General features: G+C 41.4%; 2 protein-coding genes across 2 annotated transcripts; both read right to left on the bottom strand.

Annotated features, from left to right (window-relative positions):
- Positions 1-871: 871 nt before the first annotated feature.
- Positions 872-16,013, bottom strand: LOC142397813 (MORC family CW-type zinc finger protein 3). The gene is made up of 17 exons (XM_075481538.1): positions 15,893-16,013; positions 15,680-15,752; positions 13,792-13,924; positions 13,330-13,550; positions 12,973-13,120; positions 12,118-12,271; positions 9,317-9,445; positions 8,562-8,681; positions 8,375-8,478; positions 8,076-8,204; positions 7,240-7,356; positions 6,727-6,804; positions 4,737-4,776; positions 4,253-4,659; positions 2,252-2,735; positions 2,080-2,138; positions 872-1,836 (listed from the first exon to the last, which is right to left on the bottom strand). Exons 1-17 carry the CDS (start codon positions 15,929-15,931, stop codon positions 1,680-1,682), a joined length of 2,592 nt encoding a protein of 863 aa, XP_075337653.1. The 5' UTR covers positions 15,932-16,013; the 3' UTR covers positions 872-1,679.
- Positions 16,014-16,966: 953 nt separating this feature from the next.
- On the bottom strand, positions 16,967-26,875 carry pmt (phosphoethanolamine methyltransferase). The gene is made up of 12 exons (XM_075480668.1): positions 26,826-26,875; positions 25,076-25,247; positions 24,604-24,759; positions 23,609-23,745; positions 23,180-23,331; positions 22,881-23,069; positions 21,251-21,340; positions 21,034-21,123; positions 20,787-20,909; positions 20,452-20,583; positions 18,359-18,475; positions 16,967-18,239 (listed from the first exon to the last, which is right to left on the bottom strand). Exons 2-12 carry the CDS (start codon positions 25,234-25,236, stop codon positions 18,129-18,131), a joined length of 1,458 nt encoding a protein of 485 aa, XP_075336783.1. The 5' UTR covers positions 25,237-25,247; positions 26,826-26,875; the 3' UTR covers positions 16,967-18,128.
- Between the last annotated feature and the right edge of the window lie 302 nt (positions 26,876-27,177).

The raw sequence follows: 27,177 nt of genomic DNA, 5'->3' as shown, positions 1-27,177 counted from the left end.
TGTAGGTGGAGGGAAGTTTGAGCACGTGGGGGGCACGTGGTGGTGGACCAAGATAAAACGAGACTGAAAGTGGTGTTGGACTCAACACAAATGATCGGGTCAATCAAATACACGACTCACAAAGAGAGGGTTGGTGAATAAATACGAGGTTGAAAAAAAGAGGATGCAGGATGCATTTACAGCTGGGTGTCTGAATGCACATTTGGTGGAATTTCCGACATTTGCGAGTGAATTATGACCACCCAGAAAAAGCCAAAGGACTGTTCAATAAGTTATAATCGCGATGCTTTACAGCAGTCAAGAAGCTCTTTACCTTTCATCAAAATGGACTAGCGTGTGTAAAGTCATCCATTCATCACAACGGCACAGCCAGACTTGAGGAGATGCATGTCAACCACGAACCACAGATATTGGTTCTTTTATGTCTTAATGCAATCTTTGCACAATTTTATGCCCGTTTTGGTCTTTTTCTTTTTGCTCATTCTTTTTTTAATTTTTTTTCTATTTCTTTAGGGTAATGTGTCACACATGGCTAATTTGATATCTTTTTCTGGTCTTTTAAGCTTTAATGCCATAAGATCACGTCACGGTTCTAGTAATTCAACTACCATAACTTGAATTTCCTTAGGGATCAATAAAGTATCTATCTAATGGCTGGGTGATAAACAAACAACTAAACAGGTCAAATAAACAGGATTTCCGAGCCCCCGACCCACCGCTCAGCGCTCTCCACACGCGAACGTGTGTGAGACGTGTATCTATTGCTGAGCTTTACTGCCACCTTGTGGCAAAACGTAACGACTGCATTTTGCGTTCACTGTTTCAAAAAATGAGAAGGCTGAGCACAATAAAGGTTTCAGAGTTGAATTGCCAATATCAAGTGTTGTTTATTAAAGGTATGTAAAAAAAAGACAAATAAGGCTGTCACTCATTTACAAAATACACTGACGGCAGGTGTATCAAGTACAAACAGTAAATAAAAACAAGAGCGTAACATCACACGTATTAGAAATTATGAATTTGTATGACAGACAGGCTAACAACAAAGTTTCTTAAAACAGTCACCGGACTATACATTGTCTTATACATTGCCAACAGACTGCCATCAAACAAGCAACATGGTATATGTACAATAAAGCATAACAGTTAGGGGGAGTCAAACTTGGTGTTTAATCCATGATCGTTAATTTTAAGAGCATAAATTACATTGCAACTGTTCTTGTTTCTAATTCTCTTCCAAACTAGTGTGTCATCATTTTTTGTATCCTCTATTCACAGCTTTTTGAATAAAAAGAATTCCATCTTGGCAAAAGCATAACCAGCTCCATTAGATGGACTTGCGGTATAATGATCAGAGCTGGTGCTTTGTATTTACACATCAAAACTGTCATCTTGAAACACAGTTACTAGAATGTAGTTTAAATCTGAACTGAAAACCAACCAGGCTACCACATGGATAGAAATCATCAGAATCATAGTATAATTAAGAAACTTTCACTTTTATCTGACATTACTAAGGGTATCCGGCAGCACCTCAAGTAATGGAACAATAATAAGAGAATGACACAACTTTCCTATGTAGCCATATGCTATATATTATGACATAGTTTCAACGGCGTAAAACATTTCATAAGAACTTCAGAAAATCTGCATCTTCAGCCATCTGCAGGACTTACTTATCATAGTTTCAGCGAGTTAACATCTATGATCTGCTGCAGGATGTTGTCTACATCTGCCGTCTCCATACTGATGCCATTCAGGTCCAGCTGGGGCAGCAGGGCCGTGAGGAGCACCACCACGTTATTACGGATGTTACACAGGCTCTGCTGTGCTAGCCTGATGGGAAAACAGTGTCATTATGGAAGCCACGAAGGCTCAACTTTAATTTTCAAATGTGGAAAAAGACACTCCTTAAAATAGACCCCCCCCCCAAAAAAAAAGGTTTGGTAAAGATAAAAGCTGAACAAGCCATCTGAAAAGACTATTAGTCTGAAATCAATCTAGCAACAAAAATGTTTCACAAAGAGGGTTTTTTTGCACGTGTACAACGCCGCGTGCATGTCTGTACAGAACACTCACCTGCTGTCATTGGCCTCGCTGTTACTCGCCGTCATCTTGCTCTGACCTTCCGTCTTCTCCTTGATGCCATTTCAAGACAAAAACAAAGTCGAACACAAGTCCAAAGAATGGCTAATTGGTATTAAGTAAGAAATCTTCGAAATTTATTTTCATTATAAGAAACTATACTGACCTCAGCCAGGTCGGTCTGGCAGCCGACTTCTTTGGATGGTGTTGGTGTCACTGATTTTTGATTAGGCTTTTCAGCACTGCTATCATCGGTTGTCATTGTGCCTTGAGTTGTCTTTAAGACCTCCTGACCTAGAATGCTCCGAAGCTTCAGAACTTCCTTCTCCAACGCAGCCAGCCTCAGCGCTTTAGCCTCCCCATCACCTCCCTCTGGAGGCAGCGTCCTGCTCTGTGGCCCCTCTCTTCGGTTCAGTGGCGATACCACCATGGTCTGGGTGGCTGGGAGTGATTGGGTCCTGGTGGGGCAGGTCGGGGTTTGCTGCAAAGTTTCCGAATTTTCTACTTGGCCGCTGCTGTTCTTTCCGAATGTTTTTGTTTGTTTGGCCGAATGCAAATCCTCTGCAACGTTTCCCGAGTCAGACTGCTGCCCATCGGCGTACTTCTTCTTAATCACACAGTAATATAAAGATTCTGACTTCCTTTTGAGGCTACAGAAAACAAAGAATAAGCAGTTCATTTTGGTCATGCTTTTGCAATATTTATTTCTATCAAATTGTAGATTATTTAAACAATTTCTCCCTTCAAATCAATGTTTTTAGCTTGGCTTTATTGTTTCACACTGAACCAGTTTACCCCATCTAGATGTTAAAACATATTGTGCATTTAATTACACTATATTGCCAAAAGTATTCACTCACCCATCCAAATAATTAAATTCAGGTGTTCCAATCACTTCCATGGCCACAGGTGTATAAATGCAGACTGCTTCTACAAACATCTGTGAAAGAATGGGTCGCTCTCAGGAGCTCAGTGAATTCCAGCCTGCGACCGTGATATGATGCCACCTGTCCAGCAAGTCCAGTTGTGAAATTTCCTCGCAACTAAATATTCCACAGTCAACTGTCAGTGGTATTATATCAAAGTGGAGGCGATTGGGAACGAGAGCAACTCAGTGGGAGGCCACATAAAATGACAGAGTGGGCTCAGCGGATGCTGAGGCGCATAGTGCGCAGAGGTCACCAACTTTCTGCAGAGTCGATCGCTACAGACCTCCGAACTTCATGTGGCCTTCAGATAAGCTCAAGAACAGAGCTTCATGGAATGGGTTGTCCATGGCTGAGCAGCTGCATCCAAGCCATACATCACCAAGTGCAATGCAAAGCGTCACGTGCAGTGGTGTAAAGCACGCTGGAATTTAGAGCATTCGAGGCATGTTCTCTGGAGTGACAAATCACGCTTCTCCATCTGGCAATCTGATGGACGAGTCTGGGTTTGGCGGTTGCCAGGGGAACGGTACTTGTCTGACTGCATTGTGCCAAGTGTAAAGTTTGGTGGAGGGGGCATTATGGTGTGGTGTTGATTTTCAGGAGCTGGGCTTGGCCCCTTAGTTACAGTGAAAGGAACTCTGAATGCTTCAGCATACCAAGAGATTTTGGACAATTTCATGCTCCCAACTTTGTGGAAACAGTTTGGGGATGGCCCCTTCCTGTTCCAACATGACTGCACACCAGTGCACAAAGCAAGGTCCTTAAAGACATGGATAAGCAAGTTTGGTGTGGAAGAACTTGACTGGCCGCCTGCACAGAGTCCTGACCTCAACCTGATAGAACACCTTTGGGATGAATTAGAGCACAGACTGCGAGCCAGGCCTTCTCGTCCAACATCAGTGTCTGACCTCACAAATGCGCTTCTGGAAGAATGGTAAAAAATTTCCATAAACACACTCCTAAACCTTGTATGAAGCTTGCCCAGAAGAGTTGAAGCTGTTATAGCTGCAAAGGGTGGGCCGACGTCATATTAAACCCTACGGATTAAGAATGGAATGTCACTTAAGTTCATCTGCGTGTAAAGGCTGGTGAGCAAATACTTTTGGCAATATAGTGTATCTGCATGAATCCCAGTTTGCTGTTTCTGTGCATTTTAACATACAGCACTGCCACCCTGTGGGGATTCTGTTGTTGCTCTTCTGGAATCTGAATTGACATACAGCATACAGCATACCCACCTTAAAGTGTTTACGTGCTGATCACCTCTCTCCACTGTCTCCATGCGTGTGTCTCTCTTTCTGTCGCTCTCCTTGTTTTCAAGCCTCTCCCCGTTTTCCAGATGTCTTTGTGCGTCCATGGCTTCACTCTTATCTTTAATGACCGTGTCTCTTCCAATAAGCTTCTCTTGTGGGTGTTTGAATGACTGTGTCTTTGCATTATCACTTGTGTCTGTGTCTGCATGGGTTTCTGTGAACTTATGTGCGTTTAAGTCATGATGTTCGTGTTGAAGTGTGTTTTCCTCAGAATGACACCTCATCACTGAGGCCGAATGCTCGGTTATGTGTCTGTACTGGGAGTAAGGCTGTAAAGGCTCTGATGTACTGCGGGACAAGATTGGATGTCTTTCTTCCTGGAAGTGACACACCTGCAACACAACCAAACACTCTCATGAAATATCTCCAAATGTTGGTGAGCAGAACTGCCAAAAGAACCACCACATACCTCTAGTGATTTCTCTCGTTTTCTGCTTTTGGATTGCTCTCTGTAAGGAAAACAGACCATGGTAAATATACTCAATAAGAGGAGGTAAATCTTCTATAAAAAAACATTTTCTATCATTTACCTTCCTCTGTACTGCTATCAAGTCCACAAAACATAACCTTTAAGATTCTTAAGGGTTGTGTAAGCTTTCTGACATGCTTACATATGAACTAAGATGGAGAGAATACTTGTGGCAATCAATAACTGCATATTCTTCCTGAAAACCACATAGGGTGGTTTTGCATTACATTTTATGAAATCCCTATACATCTCATTGTGCTTCTCCATGCAGCTGAGCCCTAGGTTCATCATCCTCTGTCTGAAACAAATTGTTATAGTTCCTGTCTCTTTCGGGTCCTCTCCTCCCGAACTGACTGGCCAGCTTCTGGAAGCCTGCTGAGGGCCAGCCCCATAGACAGTATTTTAAAGACGGATATATTTAGTGGTTTGGAAATGTGAGGCAAATTAGGGAATGAATAACATCCAAACTTCCAAGCATCCATCCATCCATTTTCTACACCTGCTTAATCCAATTCCAGGTCACTTGGGGGTGGAGCCTATCCCAGCTGCCATTGGGCGAGAGGGAGAGTCCAGAGTACCAGTCCTGTACATCTGCTTGTTTCTCTTCGACTCTCACGTGTACTGTTATTTAATACGGCCAAACACACAAAAAAGGCTGCTCCTATTGACTTTTTTTTCCTATGTGTGAAAATGGCTCTGAAATTTTGACTGAAAAGTGATCTACTAAGACTTTGTGTTCTCTATCAAAGAATCAAAGATTGTTGCTCTGTTTTAGTATTACTTATTATTCGGATTTTATCAATCAATTTTACCAGGTCACTCCCCTGTAGCATGGTATAAGTGCAGTCTCATTAACACTGAGCACGGATACATGCACAGCTGAGCGGAGCTGCTGTTATGGCTTGATATGGCTGAACTAACATACACTTCCACTTTCACACTGTACACAAGATACTGAAAGGATGGAACACTCGAGCATGAGCGGGACAGCCTGGCCAATGCGAGTCTTGTTTAGTATGTACAGTACATGCAGGAGGGATTTTGATCCCCAACAACATTACTTTTGGTGTGCAACTCCGGCTTTCAAAGCTATGATTTTGTATGACTTCCATCGGACCAACATGTTCACATGCATTTTAAACGTCTGGTTTTGGTTGGACAAACTCAATCAGTTTTTTTGTTCTGGTGTCACGTAAACATGCTTAATGCAATAGTTTTTTTTCTAAGTCTCATGAACTCTCCCTCACGCCTTTACCTGACCTCATGGCATTGAAGCTGAAGCCTCTCGTCACTCACTTCTGGCTCCAAAAATACCAAACCAAAACAAAAACCAAATGCCAAGGCTTCACAAATCAATGCATGTACTGCTACAGCAGTCTGCGTCGGTACGTCACAGGCATGCTGTGTTCTTCGGCTCATGAAAGTAGAAAAAAAAAAGGTTGGATATCTAGTATTCGGAGCAGTCTGAAGCAGACTGAGTTATTGACTCATTTTAACAGATGCTCACCATATCACATAAAATCTCTATAAGTCAAACTTACTAGTAATTCATTCATTTCTAACTGATACATTAACAGCCTTTTTTCCAGAATGTGCAAAAACATTGATATCAACTATATGAAAACTCTTTTTTTCATTGACGGGTAAAGATGTCGTGGAAAAACTGACTCTTTTTAGTTCAACTCAACACCTGTGGCCAATAGTGCAGACAAAAAAAAATTCTCTATGTGTCACAAACATGCTCTGTCACATGAACAACAACCAGACCACAAGTGCATGAAACTGACAGATGGAAACCACAGCGTGCCACGGATACCCACATACACACACAAACAGGCTGAGAGGAAGAAAAGCTGTATGAAACATTCGTCCACATGAGCTCTTATGAAAACAGTCAAAATGTGAGAGGTGTAGAGAAATGGGAATTTACAGCTTCTTGTGGTTTTTCTGGTAGCTCGGCGTTAACTGCTCTTCTCTCTCCTCTACTTCCTCTGGTGATGAACAGCTTCTGCAAAGATAAAGACGCCCGACTTAGCCAGTCAGCTACAGCTTAGGTACAGTGCAGCCACCCAAACACCCCCACACTGATTCAAGCGATAGCTTCAGGCAGTGAGGTGTTCACAGCTCAAATCAGACATGTGCGACCTCCTGCTCATTATAAGGACAAAGGGGTCATGTTCGGTGCCATAACCTCGAAAACAAAGTACATTCTAAAATGTAACAATAAAGAGTCGAAAGACTTCAGATACAAATAAACAAAACACATTAAATATCCTTTAATCATTCATTTTTCCCAGTTAAAACACACTGCTGCCTCCTATGATGGTGGTGAACATGCCCCGCCCGGCGTCTGCGTTTTTTTCACATAAACGTTGCCCCCAAATGGTGTTATTTATGAAAAGCAGTGCTTTAAAGAAAGAAAAAACAAAACACAAATACGAACCTGTGACGTGGATCGGGGTTCTGGCCGCAGTTCCAACTTTCAGGAGCGGCTTTATAATGGTCTGTGGGAACGCTTCGCCATTTCAGACACTCCTCACACTGTAACCACATGGGGCCCCTGTAAACGCGACCATATGACAGCTGACAGTAAGTAGGAGAATTGAAGCAGATCTTCAATCATCAAAGATGATCACAACTATCATCCCAGCAGTTCGGGTTACACGAAACAAAGATTTCAAGCTTAGATTTCAAGATTTGAAAAGAAAATCGACTGATTTTTGAAAAAAATAAACGTTTTTTTTTGCAGAACGGGCAAGCTACCGCACCAGAAGTTACCCGAGTGACCTGCATCTCCCGGTATTGTTACCGTTACAGGGAAGCAGAACGTGGACATGTCAGTGTTTCTCAGGGTTTTCTTTTTTTTTTACTGTTTCAAATCCAAACCCGAGCAGATACACCAGGATTCCTTCCTTTTTTATCTACTCTCAATGATGACATCATTTGAACAATAATAGCACGATAGTAAACATGCTTTTCTTTTTTAGATTTCAGATTTTAAAATGAGGAAACGGGAATAACATTACAAATGTTTTAACATATCGCTCAAAAGATTAGTCTCAAGTCCAGAGTTCAATACAGAGCTGGGCTGCAGATAGCTGCAGCAGTAAATCCCCTGTCCCACACAACACACACCCTGTGAAGACTGACACAGATTCTGCTGCCTGAGCGCTTGAAGCTATCTGAGTGCAGACAGAGAGATAGCTGAGGTATGTCGGCGCCAAGTTACGACGGCACTTGCAAGCAGGGAGAAGAATTTCTGTCATGGCTGTCACTCACTCGTCAGCTTCTTGCTCGTCTTCATTGTCATCTTTGTCTGCAGCCTGAAACTCGCGCTCTCTGGCTTTCTTCTCCGTCACCTCCTTCCAGTAGTCGTTCAGTTTTAAGCCCAAAGCGCCGAGGGTGAGTCTTGAGAGCAGAAAAAAGGCAGTTAATATCGTTGCTGGGATCAACTTCTATCAAAAAAAAGCTCATGTTTTGGGGACAAGAGCTGTGGAAGTCAGAGGTGCTGCGTTTGCTCAAAGCTTCGTAAGAAGTGTGTGTCAGATTTCTTATGTGTGTGTGTGTGTGTGTCGAACCTGTATTCTTTGGTGTACTCAAAGTCTTGCTTGTTATGAGCAGGCTTGAGAAAGTTGCACTCGATGATGCCGATGACCCCGATCCCTACTCTTTGACCCGAGGTCTGCAGGGTAGTGAGGAGCGACACATGAGCAGAGGCAATACAGACACCTGTCGAGCTTACACAGCACGAGTCTTTTACTTTACCTTAAGCTGCCAGCCCACTTTCTCGTAAGCTTTAATGAGTCGGTTCTTGTGGTACATCATGATGCCATAGTGGTCCTTGTTTTTAGGGTTTAACCCAAAAGTCACCTTCACCTTCTCTTTCTGATGGACACCGGTTAAGGATAGCAGCACCAGATATTGCGTATCTCTGAGTAGAATAATTCTTTATAAAAAGCTAAAATCAGCACTAATGGTTTTAGTTTGTACCAAAAAAAAATGACAGTTAGCACTAACAATGAGGAGCGATTGAATGTCTCATCATCTTTCCATAAACGTAACATTTTTCAGCATTAACGCTACCTATTCAAACTGTTTGGAAATGTAAGTCTTTTCTGCCTGATCATCATCTTGCCTCAAGACTATCTCAGTGGATTTGGTGGGTATTAACATTTTTAAATGTACGCTGTGGAAGAAAAGTCCACTTAAAAATGGCAACAAGAACCAATAAAAAAAGAACATAAATTTCTAAATTTCCATCACAAATGTTCAGCGTTTTGTATGTTTTTTATTTTCATCTGTTGCCTCGTTCGATCCCAGATTAAGATTAAGATTAAGATTAGATTTATTGTCATGCATACATGCATACACACAAAATTTGTCCTCCGCTTTTAACCCACCCACCTCAACCTGGAGCGGTGAGTAAAGTAGCTTAATTAATCCCAAAAAAGTCACCTGGTTCTCAATTCCTAATTCTAGTTCAGTACATTTGAGCATATATGCAGAAATTGTAAGGATACACTGAACTGGGGCTTGTACACGTCGTGCTCAATGTGAGTAAGCCTCTTTGTAACAAGCTTGGCCAGAATCTTCTTCCCTCTCAGTAAGACCTGTGTCCTTGGCTTCAGGTACAAGATACTGAGGTAGGCCTGAGATGAACAAAAAACAAACGAGAGAAGTGACACATTTTGCATGTAAAATTTCTACAGTTGGTTTACATTTAGGCGTGACACCATCGTAAATAACCTGAGGGCTACGTTATGCAACGCGGAAAAAAGAAAAACCCGATCTATAACCTATACCTTAAATTGATTCTAACAAGCAGATGTTTAAACACTTGAGAGAAAGTCGTACAGCGTTACTACAAAACCACAGAAGTTTTGCAGTGGTGGAGAGATCCTCGGTTTGTGCTTGAGACTGGAGCTCAAGCTATACTCACCAACCCCCCACACGCAGCACTTTTAGGGCTTACCCTGACCAAACCACAACCACTGCATCCGTTACCGTCTGCATCTGCAATTCACCTAACCTTAAGAGGAGCTGTATGAAAGCGCTATTTTTTTATTTGTTTGAAACAAATTCAACAATTCACTGAGATGTCCAAAATACTGTGAAATATCATCTTTGACATTATGTTCTAAACGTCTATGTCTTATGTTGCAACACGCCTCAACCCGTCCTGCTTAATCTGCCCTGAGTCCAGCAGCGTGAGGATAAGAAGAGGCAGCGCTGCGTGCAAACAAGTTAGGACTACTGACCTTGTTGAGAGTATTAAAAATGCATCATTGTTGCCGCTAACAATTTGCTTTCCATAGCAGGAACAGGCAGGATGGTCAAGAGCAAATCCAGCCTTTGTGTATATTCCTACTGTGGACAGTTCCCCCGCAGCGAATGTAAAAGTACGTAACGTCGTGCTGCTTCCTCTGACAGGGCCAACATCTTGCCCGCTGCCATTGTTGCCTGGTTGTTTTTTGCTCCAATAGAGAAGGTAGCGATAAGTCCATTTTGTTCCAAAATCTTATGCCCCGCAGAATCCGGCCCCCTTTTCTTTGGCCAGTTAATCACTATCAACGAATTGTGATACTTTTCTAAATACATTCAGCAGCGTGTTAAGTTTAGAAGTCTAATGCAGTGTGTTTATAAGTCACTATGTTGATCATGAAGATGAGTTTAAATGTTGAAACTGGATAGAAATTTCTATTTTCTTAACTTACAGTGGAGAGATATATGTTTAACAGTTTGTAATAAGCAGCATATGGACTGAGGTATGTTACGAGGTTTATCCTACAGCTTGAGTGTAGAGACACTGGCCTGAAGTCAGAATTTGAAGTATGTGCACACCCTCAGAGGAGGCGGGAATACATTTTGGTGTCTATAGGAATTGGTACATGGTTGGTACTATAGGACTAGCCTGGGTGCCAGCCGAACTTAGCCCCGCCCATAAAAGTTTTGGTCGGGAAGTTCGGTCTGGCTCTGCTCAGTTGGGAAATCATTATGCCCGACCAAGAATTGGTCGGACCAATCAGATTGCCAGGGCGGGCTTTATACGATGATGGACAGATGATCAACAGGGACATTATCGACTACGTCACTAAAGAGCTGAACACGGCTGCCGCTGGAGAGCTAGGGTGTGTAGATTCTGCCATCGAGTCTGTTCTACAGGATCTCCACATTGCATTCATTTTGAAAGACGAACAGAGGAACGTGATAAAGGCTTTTATCGATAGAAAAGATGTTTTTGCCGTCCTTCCTACAACAAGTGTGTGTTGCTTAATCTACGTCACATACTACGTTGCTCTGATTGGTTGTAGGTCTGTCCAATTGAGCGAAGAGGCATTTTTTCTCCTGGTTCGGTTGAAACACGCCCCATACCCAAAACTCTATTGAGCGGTATCAGACTCACATTCTGACTAGAATCGTGAGTATGACGTAGTCAGGCTACTATAGGACATCTTTTAGGACAGTTTGTAATATGCCCCTTTTTTTTCTTCAAATAAAGCCAAAAAGCGCGAGAAGCATAGAAGGCTGCTGTTTTTCCTCCAATGTCACCACAAAAACATGCATCTTTTCATACAGGATGACAGAATAAACGTCAGTGCAGCACCCATCTCGACTCCCGCCAGTGTTGTTGCTGCTTTGGTCCTATTGGTCCACACTTCCATTAAAAACTTATAAGAAGAACATCTTATTGCCACAGTTTTGTGAGCCTGGCAGATTCTGCACTGTAATCTAAAACTGGAGGCTGAAACAACCGACCTGGCTTGAGTGTACAAAGAATGTGATTTGTTATACTGCCTCTGCACACTGACCTGGCGGACATTGCATATTTTGCTGGACAGTGACAAACACAGCATATACCCAATTTTGATGAGAATCCAACTGCCTCACCACTGCCTCGTGAGGAACAAAGTCGTATTCTGTTTTAAACCGCAGCACTTAAATATAGCTCCTTTAACCTCTCACCATAGAATCATCTGGATTAAGTCCACATCCACTAACGAGCCCAAATACTAGAAAGATCCTTGTTTTTGAGCTTTTCAGCGACTTGAAGGATTGCGTTTTTCCTGAGAGGGTTATTAAAATCTCCCATTAGTTCGACTAAATGAACGGTTTTAAAATCTGCTCCGTCATATCAAAACGCTTGGATGGAAACTGGGCCATTTCAGATCAACGTTTCTTAATCAGACAAATAGAAATACGAACATTCACAACTTTCCAACAACTGAGCAAACTTCATTTTTACAGGAAGACGGTGTGATATAAGAAGGCTTTAGAAAAGCTCACGAACGTGTTTGAGATTATATTCATTTGACCAACTCACCCTGAGACTGTAGTACATGTCTGGGATGTTCTGCTCAGGTCTCAAGGACCCACTGTTCCTCAGACCCGTCTTAAGGTCCTCAAACTGAATCTCAGGCAAACGAAAGTCGGCGTCATCACTCTCAAAGTCGATCTCCGTCTTGCCGTCTTTGGCTCTTCGGGACAAGGAAAAGAAAACGGCCGTGAGAACAGGTCGCGACACACTGTCTGCATGCGCTACTTCAGGCCACTTCAAAAGAGTGAAAATCAGGCCAGGCATTCAAATAGATATTTCAAAGCACCACAATAAGTTTATTGGAAACAATAATGTTTTACTCCTGTGAGCTACATTTGGCTCATATTTAGAAGTGCATTTTGCAGTACTGGGTAATTATCACACGGTGGCTTTTTTTAGTCTCCAGTGTGAAGAGGAAGTGAAACAAAAAGGTATGAGAAACTTGAACAATTTCACTGGAGACCACGTTTTTGTTCTGATTAAATCTATGAGAAAGAAAAAACTTCAGATGTTCAGATGTAAAAGAGTCTCTGCACCTCATAAAATCACGCAGGTTTGATTTTGAATATGTGTTGCTCTCCACTGATTTGCCTAAACAAATGTGAGTCGGCTCATGATTGTTTGTCTGTGACTGCATGCTCACATGTCACAGGGTGCATTTAAACTGAGCTCAACACGGATCCAACACTCACACCAAGACGTTTGGAGTGAACTGAAACTAAATAAACACGTCACTCTCTGGAAGAATCGTGCATTTTTTAAGCAGACTTTAGATTGATAACATGTTTTCAGTAATTAGAAGATGGTTTAATCCTGAATGTATCAGCTAAAACGCAGCATGAGCAAATGTGAGTTTCTGACCTGCGGACATTCCAGATTAATATCTTGGTGCCTTTTTTGGATGGAATGGAGTTGAATTGAGCGTGTATCTGCTCCTGGGAGTTGATGATGGAGTGCTGGAAGATGGCTGCCAGGCTGGCCTCTGAGTCCTCAGTCACAACCAGTGACTGTGATGCCAAATTAAGGTCAGAACATAACAGAACCTGCACACACCTCGTTCTCCTGTCACAGCCTTTAACTTGATTTGCTCGTTCACATTCAAGTCAGTCACACTCACAGACATACTAATGCTGGACGACAAACACACACAAATACGTAGGATGTCGAAATATTCCTGTTCTTTCCACTCTCCATGTCACATCCATTTGCTTAGGATATTGGTTTGCTGGTTGAAGGGAACTATGGGGACGATGACGGCCTGAGCTTTGATATTCTCCAAGTAGGTCTGAGACAGCATTCCGACAGTCTGACACCCGCCGTTCTTGGTGAAGATGAGTGCGTCGCGGCCCAGGCGCATGGAGCCTGACTTGAAGCCGTTCCCGTAAACGCCGATGGCCTGCAGGCTGGCTTTACCCGAGCCCTTCTCTGTGAAGCCGAAGCTGAACACAATGGCGAAGAGTCATTAAAAGAGGATGCTTGTGTCTGTTTTGATAGAAACTGCTTTTACTATAGAATCGACTTATCAACGGTTCATCAGAACATTAAATGTTCAGAAAAAGAGAAAAACTCTTCCAGAAAGTTCTGAAGTTGGAAAAATGTCTGTGGCGTGCGACATGCCATGCGATTTGTTTTTGCCCCCTTCTTATGTGTGCACTTCATGTTTGCGTGCTTGTGACTCACCTGAGCATCTTGTGCAGTTTGCTGGGGGTCATACCGCTGCCATTATCAGTGAAAGTCAGACAGAGCTGATCGCTTTCATGAACCACATCGATCCAGAACTGTTTGGCAGACACACCGGGGTCTGAGGCGTTGTCTGGAAACATTACGGACAGAAAAATGTAGAAGTTATAAAGTCAGGAAGGCACAAGAAGGAAAGAAAGTCTCGTCTGCGATACTTTCCATTTAAAACGTTTTATATTAAAACACATGTAGCGAACTCTTACAGATATTGAGCAGAACTATGTCATCACAAATTATGTGTTGCAGAAAATATCTAATACCTAACAACACAGCGGCAACAGCTACATATTGTTGCACTGTAGTGTACACAGTATCTACATTACTGTTAACCCTGACCCTTAATCCAAACCTCTGGCGATTGCGGATATTGGAAAGGCAAAGGAGCAGTTCGAGCTGTGTTGTGATGTGCATGTGCAATATAGCATTAAGTACAGTTTCTGATATTCTGGATATGTATGAAACGTTTCCCATTACAATGTCCTAGAAACTTGTTGTTGGCAGCACGCAGCCTATTTACTTTCCCCTTAATGGCACCGAGTGTCAGACATCAAATGCTTTGAAACGAGCTCTTTGTGTCAACCCTTAAAAACAAAACTTCGTTGAAATAACTTCACACTCATCAACATTGTCTCTTTTTCAACCCTGAGCTGAAAAATGAAAACCATTGAGGTAACAAATTGAAATATTGGTGACACACTGACGCTCAGACCAAATAGCGGGCCGCGTTTAAAGAACAGGGGTTCTCCTGAAACTATCACTGCAATGAATACTATGCTCAAATTTTGCTGCTAGGACATTACTGTCTGGTGGGTTTCAGAGCTTTTGCTTTGAGAACCAGTTTTTCTGTTACTGTTTGGTTGCTTCACACAGGCCGCTGCGACTCGGGAGGTAGAGAAAATATTGAGCTTCAATAAAAAGGTTGATGATTTGACCCCCAACTTCCCCAGTCACAGTCAAAGTGACAACCTGGAGACACAACTCCCAATGTGACCATCTCTGGAAGGTTGCTTTGGATAAATTATCACAGAGATAACGAACTTACTGCACGTGCTACTTCGAAAATGTGCTGAATTTGGGAATAAACAAAAATGCCCAGCGACACTACTCAATTGGGCCTGGATATGATGTTTGCCACTGCTTCACTTATGCTCTTTGCGCAACTCTGCGAGGCTTTGGTGACAGACCAGACTGGCATGCAGTGATGCATCTTCACTACATTCCCCCGTTCAGTTCCTGCTACTACCCTTCAGGCAACAAAGGCCGTCACGTCTGAGCCAATGAGAGCGCACAGAGTGGAACAGCAGTAATGACAGCACAGACGGTTTATATCACGTGGACGCACGGGTGATCTATATGCAGATCAAACTGATTGATTGGTTTCGGCATACAGTTCAACGCAAGGGGGAACAGTGTGGCACGTGGACAGAAGACGGAAGCGTTGACAATTCTAAAGAAACTCTTTTGAGTGAAGGGAGATAGAGAACAACATTACCCCCCCCCCCCCCCCAAAAAAAAGAACTCATTTGTTCATACGTCACAACATAGTTTGACCAGCTTTAAAAAAGTCTTCCACGCAGTTTAGGGCCCATAAGAGACTGTTTCAGGCGCGCGGCGGTAAAGCCGTTTTTGCGAGTGCGAAAGAGGAAGTCCATCGGTCCATTTTAGCACATTCACAAAGTCTTGTTTTAACACTCCGCTCAGTTGGTGTGCGATAGCGGAAGAGCGAGCGAAATGAAACCATGAAAAGGTGCACCCGTACGACAACAGAGTGCAGGTGCACGAGACCACGCATTATTTTGGTGGGATCTCCTTATTAATGCGCACTCACCTATTAACTCCGCCACCGCGCTGAACGGCCAGGTGTGACTTGTGGAGTTGCTGTTCAGGAAGGACGGACTCATCTGTAAAAAAGCAATCAAAATAAACCATTAGGCAATGTTTCCGTCTCTTTCCGTGAAGTTAAAAAAAAAAAAGAAAAAAAAAAAAGCAACTTAGTGTGGCAGAAAGAACTCCCAAGGTGTATAAGAATTGAAAAACTTACGGAACTCAGGCGAATCCCATGCTCGCTTAACCTCGCCATGTTTTGTCGCTGAATATTTTTGCCTCATGTAGTGTCTGCTCAGACAGCGCAGGTACGTAACTACTCAGAGCAGTGGGTGCGTCCTGTGGGTCACAGCCAGAGGAAGTCAGACTGAGTCTGCAGCGAGAGCACTGACACTTCTGAGGGCTTAAAGCTGACAGCATGTTCCGGAGAGGACAGAGCAAATCGGTGGATTTATCCGAACAGCTGTACACACACAGCTCTCACTGACACGCGTGTTTTCTGATCAGATTCAATATGAACCGTGTGATGAGAAAGGTCTCAAAAGAATCCAAAACACACAAGACTCAGCCACCTACTTCATGTGATAAATAGTCTATACAAATGAGCTATTCAAAATCAAATGATAAGAATGACCTCTACTGCTTCAGTGCTGGTCAGAAGCATAGTAAATTAATTCAGAATTAAGGAAATCTACAGAAATACATGCAAGCAATTACCTAACGACAAAAACAAAGGTTTTGATAAAGTGTGTTAACACAGAATGGATCCTCAGCTTAATAACTGGGACTGTGGATGAATTTCAGTTAGTTAGTTCCTTGTAGACAGTAGTAAACAAAGACTCCTGTGTAATGAGATATGTCTTTGTATTGCTTAGAAAAGGGAAAGATCATTCACTAATTTGTTTGCCACAGCGGAAAAGACGGGTGCGGTCTTGCAGATTCAGAAATGTTATACGAATAAGAAAAATAAAAAAGATGGATGGCCTAAAGGTCACACGGCCATCACCCCACCCATGTTATACCCACTTTATCCAATTTAGGTGGAGTTGGAGCCCATCCCCTTCTGTCGTTGGGCGAGAGGCATGGAACACCTTGGACAGGTTTACCACAAGGCCAAAACAGACAAACAACCACACACAACATACACATGATGTATAATCAGTTCACCACATGATGGTTACACATCATACACGTGTTCATGCTTTATTTGAAAAGAAAACAAACAAAAAACGCAAGACTCAGAGCAAAGTCAGTGACTCGTTCTATTTAATATTACAAATTATGAGCTGCTGACCACACTCAGGCTGCAAGCAGAGAAATAAAGACAGAATACATTTTATTCTTAGTTCCCTGTCAAGTCATTGGTAGAGGCCTGTGACATGTTTTCACAGTAAACATCATATAATTGATTGAAATAATAGAGACAGCAAGTCCAAAGGCACACGTCAGTTTAAACAGGACATGGCACGTGAGATACACTATGATTAGCAAGCAGGGTTCTTTCACACTTTGCTGCTGTGCAACCTACAAGGAGGCGTGTTTATGGAAAGTGGTGGTGGTTGTGTGTGGGTGGGGTCAACAGCCCTGTGCTCGCTGGAGGCACAAGACGGACAAGGTTTGAACTTTTCCACTGTGCCCGCAGACGAGACTTTGTACGCACAGATCTCACGCAACTTCAGTTTTTAAAATAAAATAATCAAAGGTTCATATTTTAAATATCAATGTTTCGATATCTTGATAAAGGAAAAAGTGTAATAAACAAAGGGGGGATTTCTCCCCTTCCGCTTCACTTCTGTGGAAGACATTAATTTTGTCTCAAGATATATATAGAGCTCAGTCCTTAAGAGATTTGAGAAATCCTTTGACTCACCAACAGGCTATGAAAGGACCATCAAATGAAATCTTGCACACGTGTCTACATAGGGCCACATCTGACTGAACCACACTAAAACTAAGTGGTCGTTTCAGGGTCTGACCATGGTCGGACTCGTGTGTCCTGAGGACAGAATGAAAGATTTACTGTTGCCTGCAAACAGCAATGGAAAGAGATACCGCAATGAAAAGCTGGTTCCAGTTGTTTAATTCTTCATATAGCAAATTGGATGAGGTTCCGTTGTCCAATGTGACAATGACAGACCATTGTAGCTCAGATCTCATGGGAAAATCTTGCAATAAACGACATTGAGTTACTCTATGAGCTGCCATAAGTCTGGACCTAAATCATAAGGGATCTCTCTCGCATTTATACGAACAACCTAATGTTCTGCTAAACGAAATATTTTGTTTTGAGATAAACTTCTTTTGCAAATCATCTGACATAAGAGAAATCGAGCACCTTTAATTTCAGTCCCAGAGCAAACTGACACGAACAGACGGGTGTTATTTAAGATAAGTGTAGATAAAGAAAACATTTCCATCCTTTTATTATCTCCTTCATTCTTTGTGAAAATCACTCAATTCCTTGTTGCATGAAAGAGTCCCCATCGCTGGTCTCCACTGTTGGAACGTTCCAGTTTTTCTTTCCATCCATTAACTATCGCAGAATAGTCCTCCTCAGAGAATTCCTGCAGCGGACAGAAACAAGATTTCAAGGAAAAGTTCTGTCAGTGTCATGCTATGTTTAATGACCATTTATGGTACAAATTATCTGTGTGTGAAGGTATGTGCACTTGTGCATGCTAACCTTAATAAATTCATCCTTAATGGCCTCTGCTCTCTGCAGCTCTGTCTTAATAACTTGGATGAACTGGGCTGTCCGATCATCGGCTCGAACATTCGAGAAACCAGCCTCCTGAATGAACTACATGGACAGACAGATTGAGTCAGAGCGGAAACAGCACCACCTCCTGATGGGTCGTGGCAATGCATCAGCAGCACCTTTACAGAGCTCACTGGGGTTCTCTGTTCTTTCTTATGGAGTCACCCAGTAATGTAAATCACAAACTTGTAATTTTAACCTTTGGGTCACCCGTAAAGGAGTCAGTCCTTTAACTTATCTGTCTGGCAAGCATGGTAGATGTGAGAAAGCCTCACAGCTTTTTCAGTTTTTACACCCATTCGAACGTCTCAGGCTTATTTAAGGGCTTAGTAAACGGCAATAAAGATTCAGCAAAAAACATAATTTTCAAAGGAACAAAATCTGCCAAACTTAAATACTTTGTGTGGATTTGTATTAGTTTTAAACAGGATTGCCAAACAGTTAAACAATCACAGTTTGCTACAATTTTGGAAGCACACGTGGGGGGAAAGTGATGTGGAAGAAGATGAAACAGGTTCCAACAGGTTGCAAACACGAGGTGCCCAAACAAGCTAACGAAGACACTGCTTCTATATTCCATCAAACACTTGCATGCATGAAGTATCGTACGTCTGCAATTATTTGTGTAAATAGAAATGCAACCTTAATAGTACGGCCTAATGTGATTGTTTTATACCGTTCTGTATGTGCTAAAGAAAATGTATGTTGAACATCCAATGATGCCTACACTTTTAAAAATTTTTTATAACTGCCTAATCCAACTCAGTTCAGTCCAAATTAATTATTAATTTCAAGGAGAGTTAAAGTAACTAAATAAACCCATAGCCTAAAGATGAAATATTATTCAAAGTGCTACAGTCAGACTTTTGTAATTTCCCCACAACCTAATAAGTTGTCAATGGCTTCAGACACTAGGATCATTAGAGAGTTCTGAGCATCATGAATGTGCACGATGACTAATCTATATTGTGTCTTCATCTGTTTATTTAATCTGTAACTTTAGGTGATAACACCACAAAACTGTCAAGTGTAAACTTTTTTCCAAATGATTCATTCTTAAATGTTTAATTACTTATTATATTCCTAACTACATTAATTATAGAAGTCTTACTGGTAGATTATTTTCTGGCCTGTATGGAGTCACTCGTTAAAAAATGCGAGACGTGCTGTGACTTATTTTTGCCGATGCAGAGATATTTTAAGTTGACATTAATTACCCTTGCTCAATGAATAAAAAACGCCTCTGCAATGACTGAACAAAGTTTAATAGCTTCATATTTAAAGTCATCATCATCAACATAAAAACACATCATTCACTCCAAATTCTGTTGTTGGTGATACTCAAAACAGTTCTTAATTTTCTTTTTTTATTATTTTTTTTTATTTTAACATGTCATGGTTTTTTTGTTTTGGTTAATTTGATATGAAGCTTTTAAGTCTGTCATTTAATTCTGTTGAGGGTGAAAAATGGAATACTCTAGTGTAATGAGTTCAATATTACTGAGGACATGTGGTCTGGCAGCCAATTTGCTGAAACTCCAACACTTTTCTCCAAATTGTCACAGGTGTTATAGACACCATTACCACCGGTGACATTCCCCCATCAGTCAGTTAAAAGGTATTACCTCACTGTTGTTTTTCAAAGCATCAACAAACTGATGCTTTGGTGCATTGAACGCCTCCAACAAACGTGACAATAACACAAGCAAAGCATTGGCGCTGTTTACACAGAATTGGCTGTTAAGAATTTACTCAAAATTGTCAACATGGATTTGCATTAGCACAAAAGGGTTAATAAAATGAGGTAATATCCCTAAATTCCCATTGCATCATCAAGTATTAAACTAACTGGGATAAATGAACTGTTCACAGTCTTACTTTATGATTAAAGTGGATCACTGAGTTTAAAATGAAGATGATAAGAACAGATACAGCAGTGGATGGTGGTCACATATGGGCAAAGATGAACAAAGCTCTGACTTCCATGAGTCAATGATCAAGATCTACTGTAGGTTTACCTTGCCGTATTCTGATGGTGTGTAGAGGACGTAGCCTCTCTGTTTGACATAGGCCTCAAACACTGGTGTCCAGGGCTTCTTCCCACAGCAGTAGTCTGTGATAAGCAGCTGACCACCTGGTTTTAACCATGACTGGATGCAAAGAAACCAAGTTAGTGATAAAGTGACAAATAAGAAAATAAAAAAAAAGAAAGAAAGGAAGCTGGACCTGATACAAAAATAATAATAATAATAATTGGCCTACAATAAGTTTTTATTTACTTTTACTCCACAACAAATTCCGGATGAAATGCCTCTATGATATGTGAAGTTAAACTCTTGGGAAAAGTGCTCACATGGAAGCGTTTAAAGAGGGCCAGTTTGTCATCTATGTGCAGGATTGTGTCTCTGCTGTAGATCACATCAAATGAACCTTCAGGAAACGTCCTCTTGGTGGCATCAGCCACCTCAAACTGCACCTGAAGTGAAGCAAATGTGTTTACAGATCTTTCTGACAAACTAACAGAGAAATGATTTCATTAAATCAAAAGGACTGGTGTTAAAACCAACATGATGAGGGATCGTCCATAACAATATACATACTGATGGCAGTTTCTCAGTTATTGCCCTCTCCATGGCAATTTCTACCATGTTGTCGGACAGATCCAGGCCAAGCACTTCCACTCCAAATGTCTGAAAAAGAAAGTAATCCTTACCTACATTTTGATTCTTGCAGTTATCATGAGTAATATGCGATATATAATCTCAGTGTTGTTAGCATTAGCAGGGGGCCAGCTAACTCAGATTTTGTGCCTGTTACCTTTGCCATGAAGAAGTCTCCTCCACCGATGCCACAACCAACATCCAGAACCTTCTGCCCGGGTTTTAGGTTCAGTAGATCCACAAACTCCTGGTAGCATAAACAATTAGTTTTCTTAACCATTAAAGCTACACTTTTTGTGCATTTTTCTGTTCTGATTTAATTCTAAATTACACAATCACAATGGACAGGAAGTCAATCTTCAGAGAAGTTTTGTTGAGTTTATATCTTGGTTTATGTTTAGCCACTTAATGGATAAATGTGGACTCTTGCTTTGTCTCGACTGTTTTCGGGGTACTGTTACGCCTAAAAGAGAAACACTGTTCCAGTTCCAGGTTAAGCAGAAGGTTTTGAAATAAATTCAACTAAAAGAAATACTCTGTGGTGTGCGGCATTCATAATGAGTCTCTGCCCTGTTCCAACAAACCAGATTCAAACGTAATGGCTCTCCTCACCGTCTAGTCCTCAAGTTATGAACAAGCCTGTTAATGACGCATTATATGGAAATGTGATTCAAAAAGTACACTGAGGAAATTGCCGTTTTCTTTCTAATGTGTTGCTAATCAATACCGCATGTATCTGAGCCTATCTGTAAGAAGAAAGTGGAAAACCCACTGACTTGCAGCAAATGATCAAGGATAAGCCCTGCTACCTTCGCATGGTAGTGGGGTGGTGGCTCCTGTTTTGGGAGTGTCTCCACCACAAGGCAAGAGCGAATGTTGCAGGCGTTACATGTTCACTGTCAAGGTCTAAAGAGAATTTCATAGATTGTTTTTATTCTGACTTGCTGTTTTGTCTCGTGGATTTCACCTGTAGAGATCTCTCCTTTCATACATCCAAATTCACTTAATTTCCCACAGCAGGACTGCTGCCAGGTTTTATACACGTCCCAAGATCAATCAAAAGCCAACAGCATAAGCCTGGCCAGCTTGAAATTTACAAATTTTATCCAGTTAAACTAGAATCTATGACATTTCAGAGCATGCGAAGTGACAAGGTCTGAATACCCTCTGAAGCAGCTAAATAAAGTGTACAGCTGAGAAAAACAAGGATGAGTGAATACACGAACGAAGGTTTGTTTTGGCATTACAGTCAGTACCTTTTAAGAGTTTACTTATTTTGTGTTAGTGCTGGCTCACTGTCAGTTCTTTTTGCTGCTTTTGAAAAAAGATCAATATTCAACCCTGACATCGCTGGAAACTTTTAGATAATAATGCTAAAAAAAAAATCTCTCCAAGTTCAAAAGTTTCTTCTGGCTCATGCCTATTTCTTTGGAACGAAGAGAAAGAGCCGTACAGAAAGACAGTGCAGCTTGTCAAACACAAATACAACAGAGAGTTCAAAGAGAACAGGGAAAGCAGAAAGGTCAAAGAGTTTCCTGAGATATAGCTGACACGATAAAGGCCACTTCATTTCTACATATGTAGCATTTGTTTTTCCAACAACAGTGATACTAAACGCACGACTCTGAGGCATCTGGAAAAGCCACTATTTTTGCAAACTGATGGACGTCGCAAATTCCATGGGATTTTTCCCTGAAAAACATCAATATGAAAATCAGAGGGAACTGGTTTGTACTCTTGTTGCATCATTTACACAAATATCGTGTCTTTCAGACTTCTTTTCCCACCTTGGTGGTACTGGGGCCACCGGTGCTGACGTAACCAGCCCCAAACATCTTCTCGTAGCGCAGGATGCCTCGTCTTGTGTACTGCTGGTTGTCCAGGAACTGCTGGAAGGTTCCGAAGCCATTCTGAGTGTTCGAGGAGCGGGGAACCTTCTGCAGCAGCCAACAGATTTGGTTTGGATTCTTTTTCATCTGAAACAGGATGAGGAGTTGACAGGTGGGATGAGGACACATGGTTATGCATACCACACGCTGAAACGCAGTATGTTGATATTTCGAATCTTCTTTGACTATTACAGTACCTCAATGTAGGTCCGGACTTTCTTTCTCAACACGATTTCGAAACCAAACTGCTGTCTCTGATCTGGCGCCTCCACTTGTACAGAAGACACCATATGACTGTACTGTGCCTCACTGCGGTATAAAGTGGGGTTGAAGTCCCTCTTGCTGTCGCCTTTGAAGAGAGCAAAAATCAAACATTATCTCTATTGAATTTGTGAATAAGTTACACTGACTTCTGTGGCTAAATATCTATAAACTTTTAAGAAACAGAGCAAAATATTGTTCATATAGACAGCAGAAACTGAATTTGTACTGAAAATTTATCAAACTGAATTTGATATACTATCAGTCTTTCTTATAACCTTCTTATGTCGGATTTAATTGTGATTAATGAGTGATCAACCAGAGAAATCAATGACAGGGAGAAGTTTTACTGTTAGGCCCACTACCTGACCGGTGGTTACAGGACTCTCTGAAAAAGAGAAAGCCACCAGGCTGCAGCCAGTGGAGCATTTTCTCCATAAAGGACTTCAACTCCTCGTCGCTCAGGTACATCAGCAGCCAATTAGAGAAGATGAAGTCGATGCTAAGGAGAAAATAAATAAGAGTCTTAGAGTGAAGTGATTGAGAGGAAACACCTTTAAGATTTATTTTCTTTTACAGTAACTATTTGAGTTAGAAGCTTTGCTTTGAATCCACAACAAGCCTTTCAGGGAGCTGCCAATGCAAGGGAAACGTGCTGAAAACGGCTCAAAGATCTCAAGAATAGAACAACCAGAACAGATCAGTTCTTGGAACAAAATCCAGTAACAGATTAACCTGTACCAGGATGAGAGTGAGAAAAAAGTTTGAAGAAGTCACAATGCCACATCTCCCTTAATATGTGTGGAGGTAGTTAAGATGGCATGAGTTACTGTAGAAATGACAGAACACAGATGCAGCAGCAGTCTATTTATGTTTATGTGAATACCTTGAAATGAAATGTAATTGTGTGCACCTAAAGCTTTCTTTGATTGCATTAATTTAACTTGAATATATCATTGTAACCAGACATTAATAAAAAACGTTTCTAGACCCGATTGTCTGCATTTAGGAGGGATCGGGCTAAACAAAGGCTGTGCTAAATCAAAACAGCATCAGAAATATAAAGTGTAAACCCCAATAAAGCAAAGCTTCAGCAGCCTGTGGAGGGACAGACGGCAGACTGAGGCAGCAGTGGAAGATACTAGTGTTTTACTGTTAAGGAATAAAGGAAGCAATTGAAATGAATCCTGGATACTCTGAAATAAATGCAGTCAGTGGAACAACAGGAAAAGTAACAGGATCAACAGAACCAGCTTCATCTCCTCAGTGCCATAAGATAAATACAATTGAAAAAAACATTAACATTTACGAACTATACAGCTTCACTTTTAACATGCTCACAAGTTCTTCACACACACACCTGTGTTGGGGGACGTCCAGCTTTGTGACATCAGCTTGGATGAAGGTAGCGTTGCTGTGGTGACCATTGTTCTGCCTGTTCTTGTCCACAAAACTTTGCATGAAGTCCACAGCGGTCACATGGGCAGCCTTGGTCAGCAGGTGTCTGGTGTAACGACTGTAGAGAAAGACGGCAGTTTTAATATATGTAAAATACTTTTAAGTAAAAAAAACAAAACAAACTTAATCTATCAAAGGCAGACAGAATAGAATGGAAAGCTTTTTACATAACAACATCCCACCACCTGATTTCTTTTCAATTATTTTTGACTGTCAATCAAAACACTATGTGGGCTTTTTTCTTTTTCTTTCTTTATTTTGGTGTTTTTTTTTAATTTATTATAGAAATACAGCTTGTATGTCCAGATTACAGTTTGCTTCAGACACTTATTATTTGCCTGCATTTTGTTGAAGGCAAAACTAATGCAGCTCACCCAATGCCAGCTCCCAGCTCCAGCACTCTGTATCCAGCCAAAGGAGGCAGCATGGAGAGGATCTCCGGGAGCTCGTGCTCAGTCAGCTCGCTGGCACGAGAATCCAGCATCATCTCCTCCACTGTGGCGAGCCGGGAATGCTCCTTCCAGAACTCTGTCATGTTGCAACGGACTGTACATACACAAGTTCATGGTTGAGCCGGATAACGGTATCAACATATTATGATTTAAACACCATCAAAGGATGACGACAAACGGGAGCAACTTTTTTACCAGACTGGTCAAACAAAACAAAACAAGTAATAAATAGCAAATAAAACATAAAATAATGGCACTGTAAGTTTCTTAGTGGAATAATGGATAATAAATGATTGAGTAATCTGACCTACTGAACTACCCCCTGGCTGTAAATCATCTATTACCAAAGCTGTAAAAAAACAACACTGTTTTGAGTAAAAACTTTGCGGTCATGTTTACTCTAGTGACTCCTTTTACTGTCCTTCAGTTTTAATAGGACGTTTTATGAATACCGTGAGCAGAGTAAGAATAACAAAACTTTTGAGCTATGATTCCTCAAAAGTAAATCCCCATAGAAAAAGCCATCAAGCGATCAAATTAATCATTAGTCAGACCTGCTTAAGTAATCCCACAACAACGCTGTGATGTGGCATGTAAACATTGGCCAAGATGACATGTCACCATACACGTGTCCTGTGTCACAGACGGGAAGATTTATATGCTTTTGGTAATATTGTATTTTGTGAGTGCCTCAACACGTTTAGATTTGCTCTCTTAAAAAATGCAAAAAAAGGGAGATTAAGCAAAAAATTGTTTTGTAAATGTGGTGAGACCTCTGAACCTTCATATCTTTTCATATCTAAGAGTCGTTTTCTAGTAAATAAAAAAAGAAGTGCACACTTCACATTAAAGAGATGTAGAACAACACAAGTGTAACATAAATGAGACAAAAATTAACATTTTTTTCTCTCTAAAAAGTCCAGGATTTTCTGTTGCTTTACATCCAAGTACACCTCATTTTATGCTGTGCTGCAAGTTAGGCTCTAAACTTCGAAGAAAAAGTGATCAAGCATAGAAAAGAGCTGAACTCATAGCCCTCTAGTTACACACAAAGAACAAGGATAACTGGATGGGCAACACTGAAGCTGACAAAGCTACAGGGGTCATTTGACAGCTTCAGTCACTGACACAATCCAGCCCAGTGCTTACAGTAGGATTACTTCCACCAGCTGAGTGAACAATTACAATTAAACAGCACTGGTAGGTTCCACAAAATCCAAACTTTGGCATCATCATATGCTCCAGTCTTCAAAAATCCCCCCAATCAAAGTTTAACATTAGTCAAACATTCTTATTCTGCTCATACCGTTTTCCATGGTGGTCTTTGGTTGATTATTGCAGCCTAAAATCAATCTTCAATGCCCATTCAGTCTGGAAATGAATGGTCGACTTAGACCTTACTATTACAGCCCCCTTTCTAATTTCATCATATGTGGGCGCTATTTAAATAATGGTGGCTCGCGGAGGAGGTGGTCGTCAGGTAGGAATCTGGCCACGAGGATGCGCCCAATACGAAGCCAGGGGAGGGGATTAACATGAATAATTATACAGGGACAAGGGTTTGCAGACTATCAGAGTACGGGCTTCCTCTCATTCTGTGCAATAACACTGCATAAAGTCACCAGATGCTGTCAGCTGCAGAAAATATGGAGGGTAAGTGACATACACTTACATCTTTCTGAGCGACGGCTGTTCTAAATGTGCCTCCATGCGACGGCGAGCCTCCGTTTGGTCTACTCTCTGTACAGTAGTGCTGACACGTAGGAAATGTCTCGTGGCGTGCCACAATTACGCAACATTGCCTCATACTGTCAAGGTGGAAAGGCGGGCCTGTTGTACTGAGCGGCATGAGGGAGCGACAAGTGGAGGACAGAGACTGATGCTTGAATGATGCTTTTTCAATCCCTAAAGAGAAAATATGTCCGTTCAATGTAAATTATTGTGGAAAAACAAATAAAAATGAATTGAATAAATACAAATAAATAAATAATACAAACAAATAGTTGACAAACTGCTGGGCAGAG

Source organism: Odontesthes bonariensis, chromosome 13 (genome assembly GCF_027942865.1).
Source record: "Odontesthes bonariensis isolate fOdoBon6 chromosome 13, fOdoBon6.hap1, whole genome shotgun sequence".
Taxonomy (NCBI): domain Eukaryota; kingdom Metazoa; phylum Chordata; class Actinopteri; order Atheriniformes; family Atherinopsidae; genus Odontesthes; species Odontesthes bonariensis.
The sequence above is the reverse complement of the archived record's forward strand: the minus strand, read 5'-3'. Positions and strand labels throughout refer to the sequence as shown.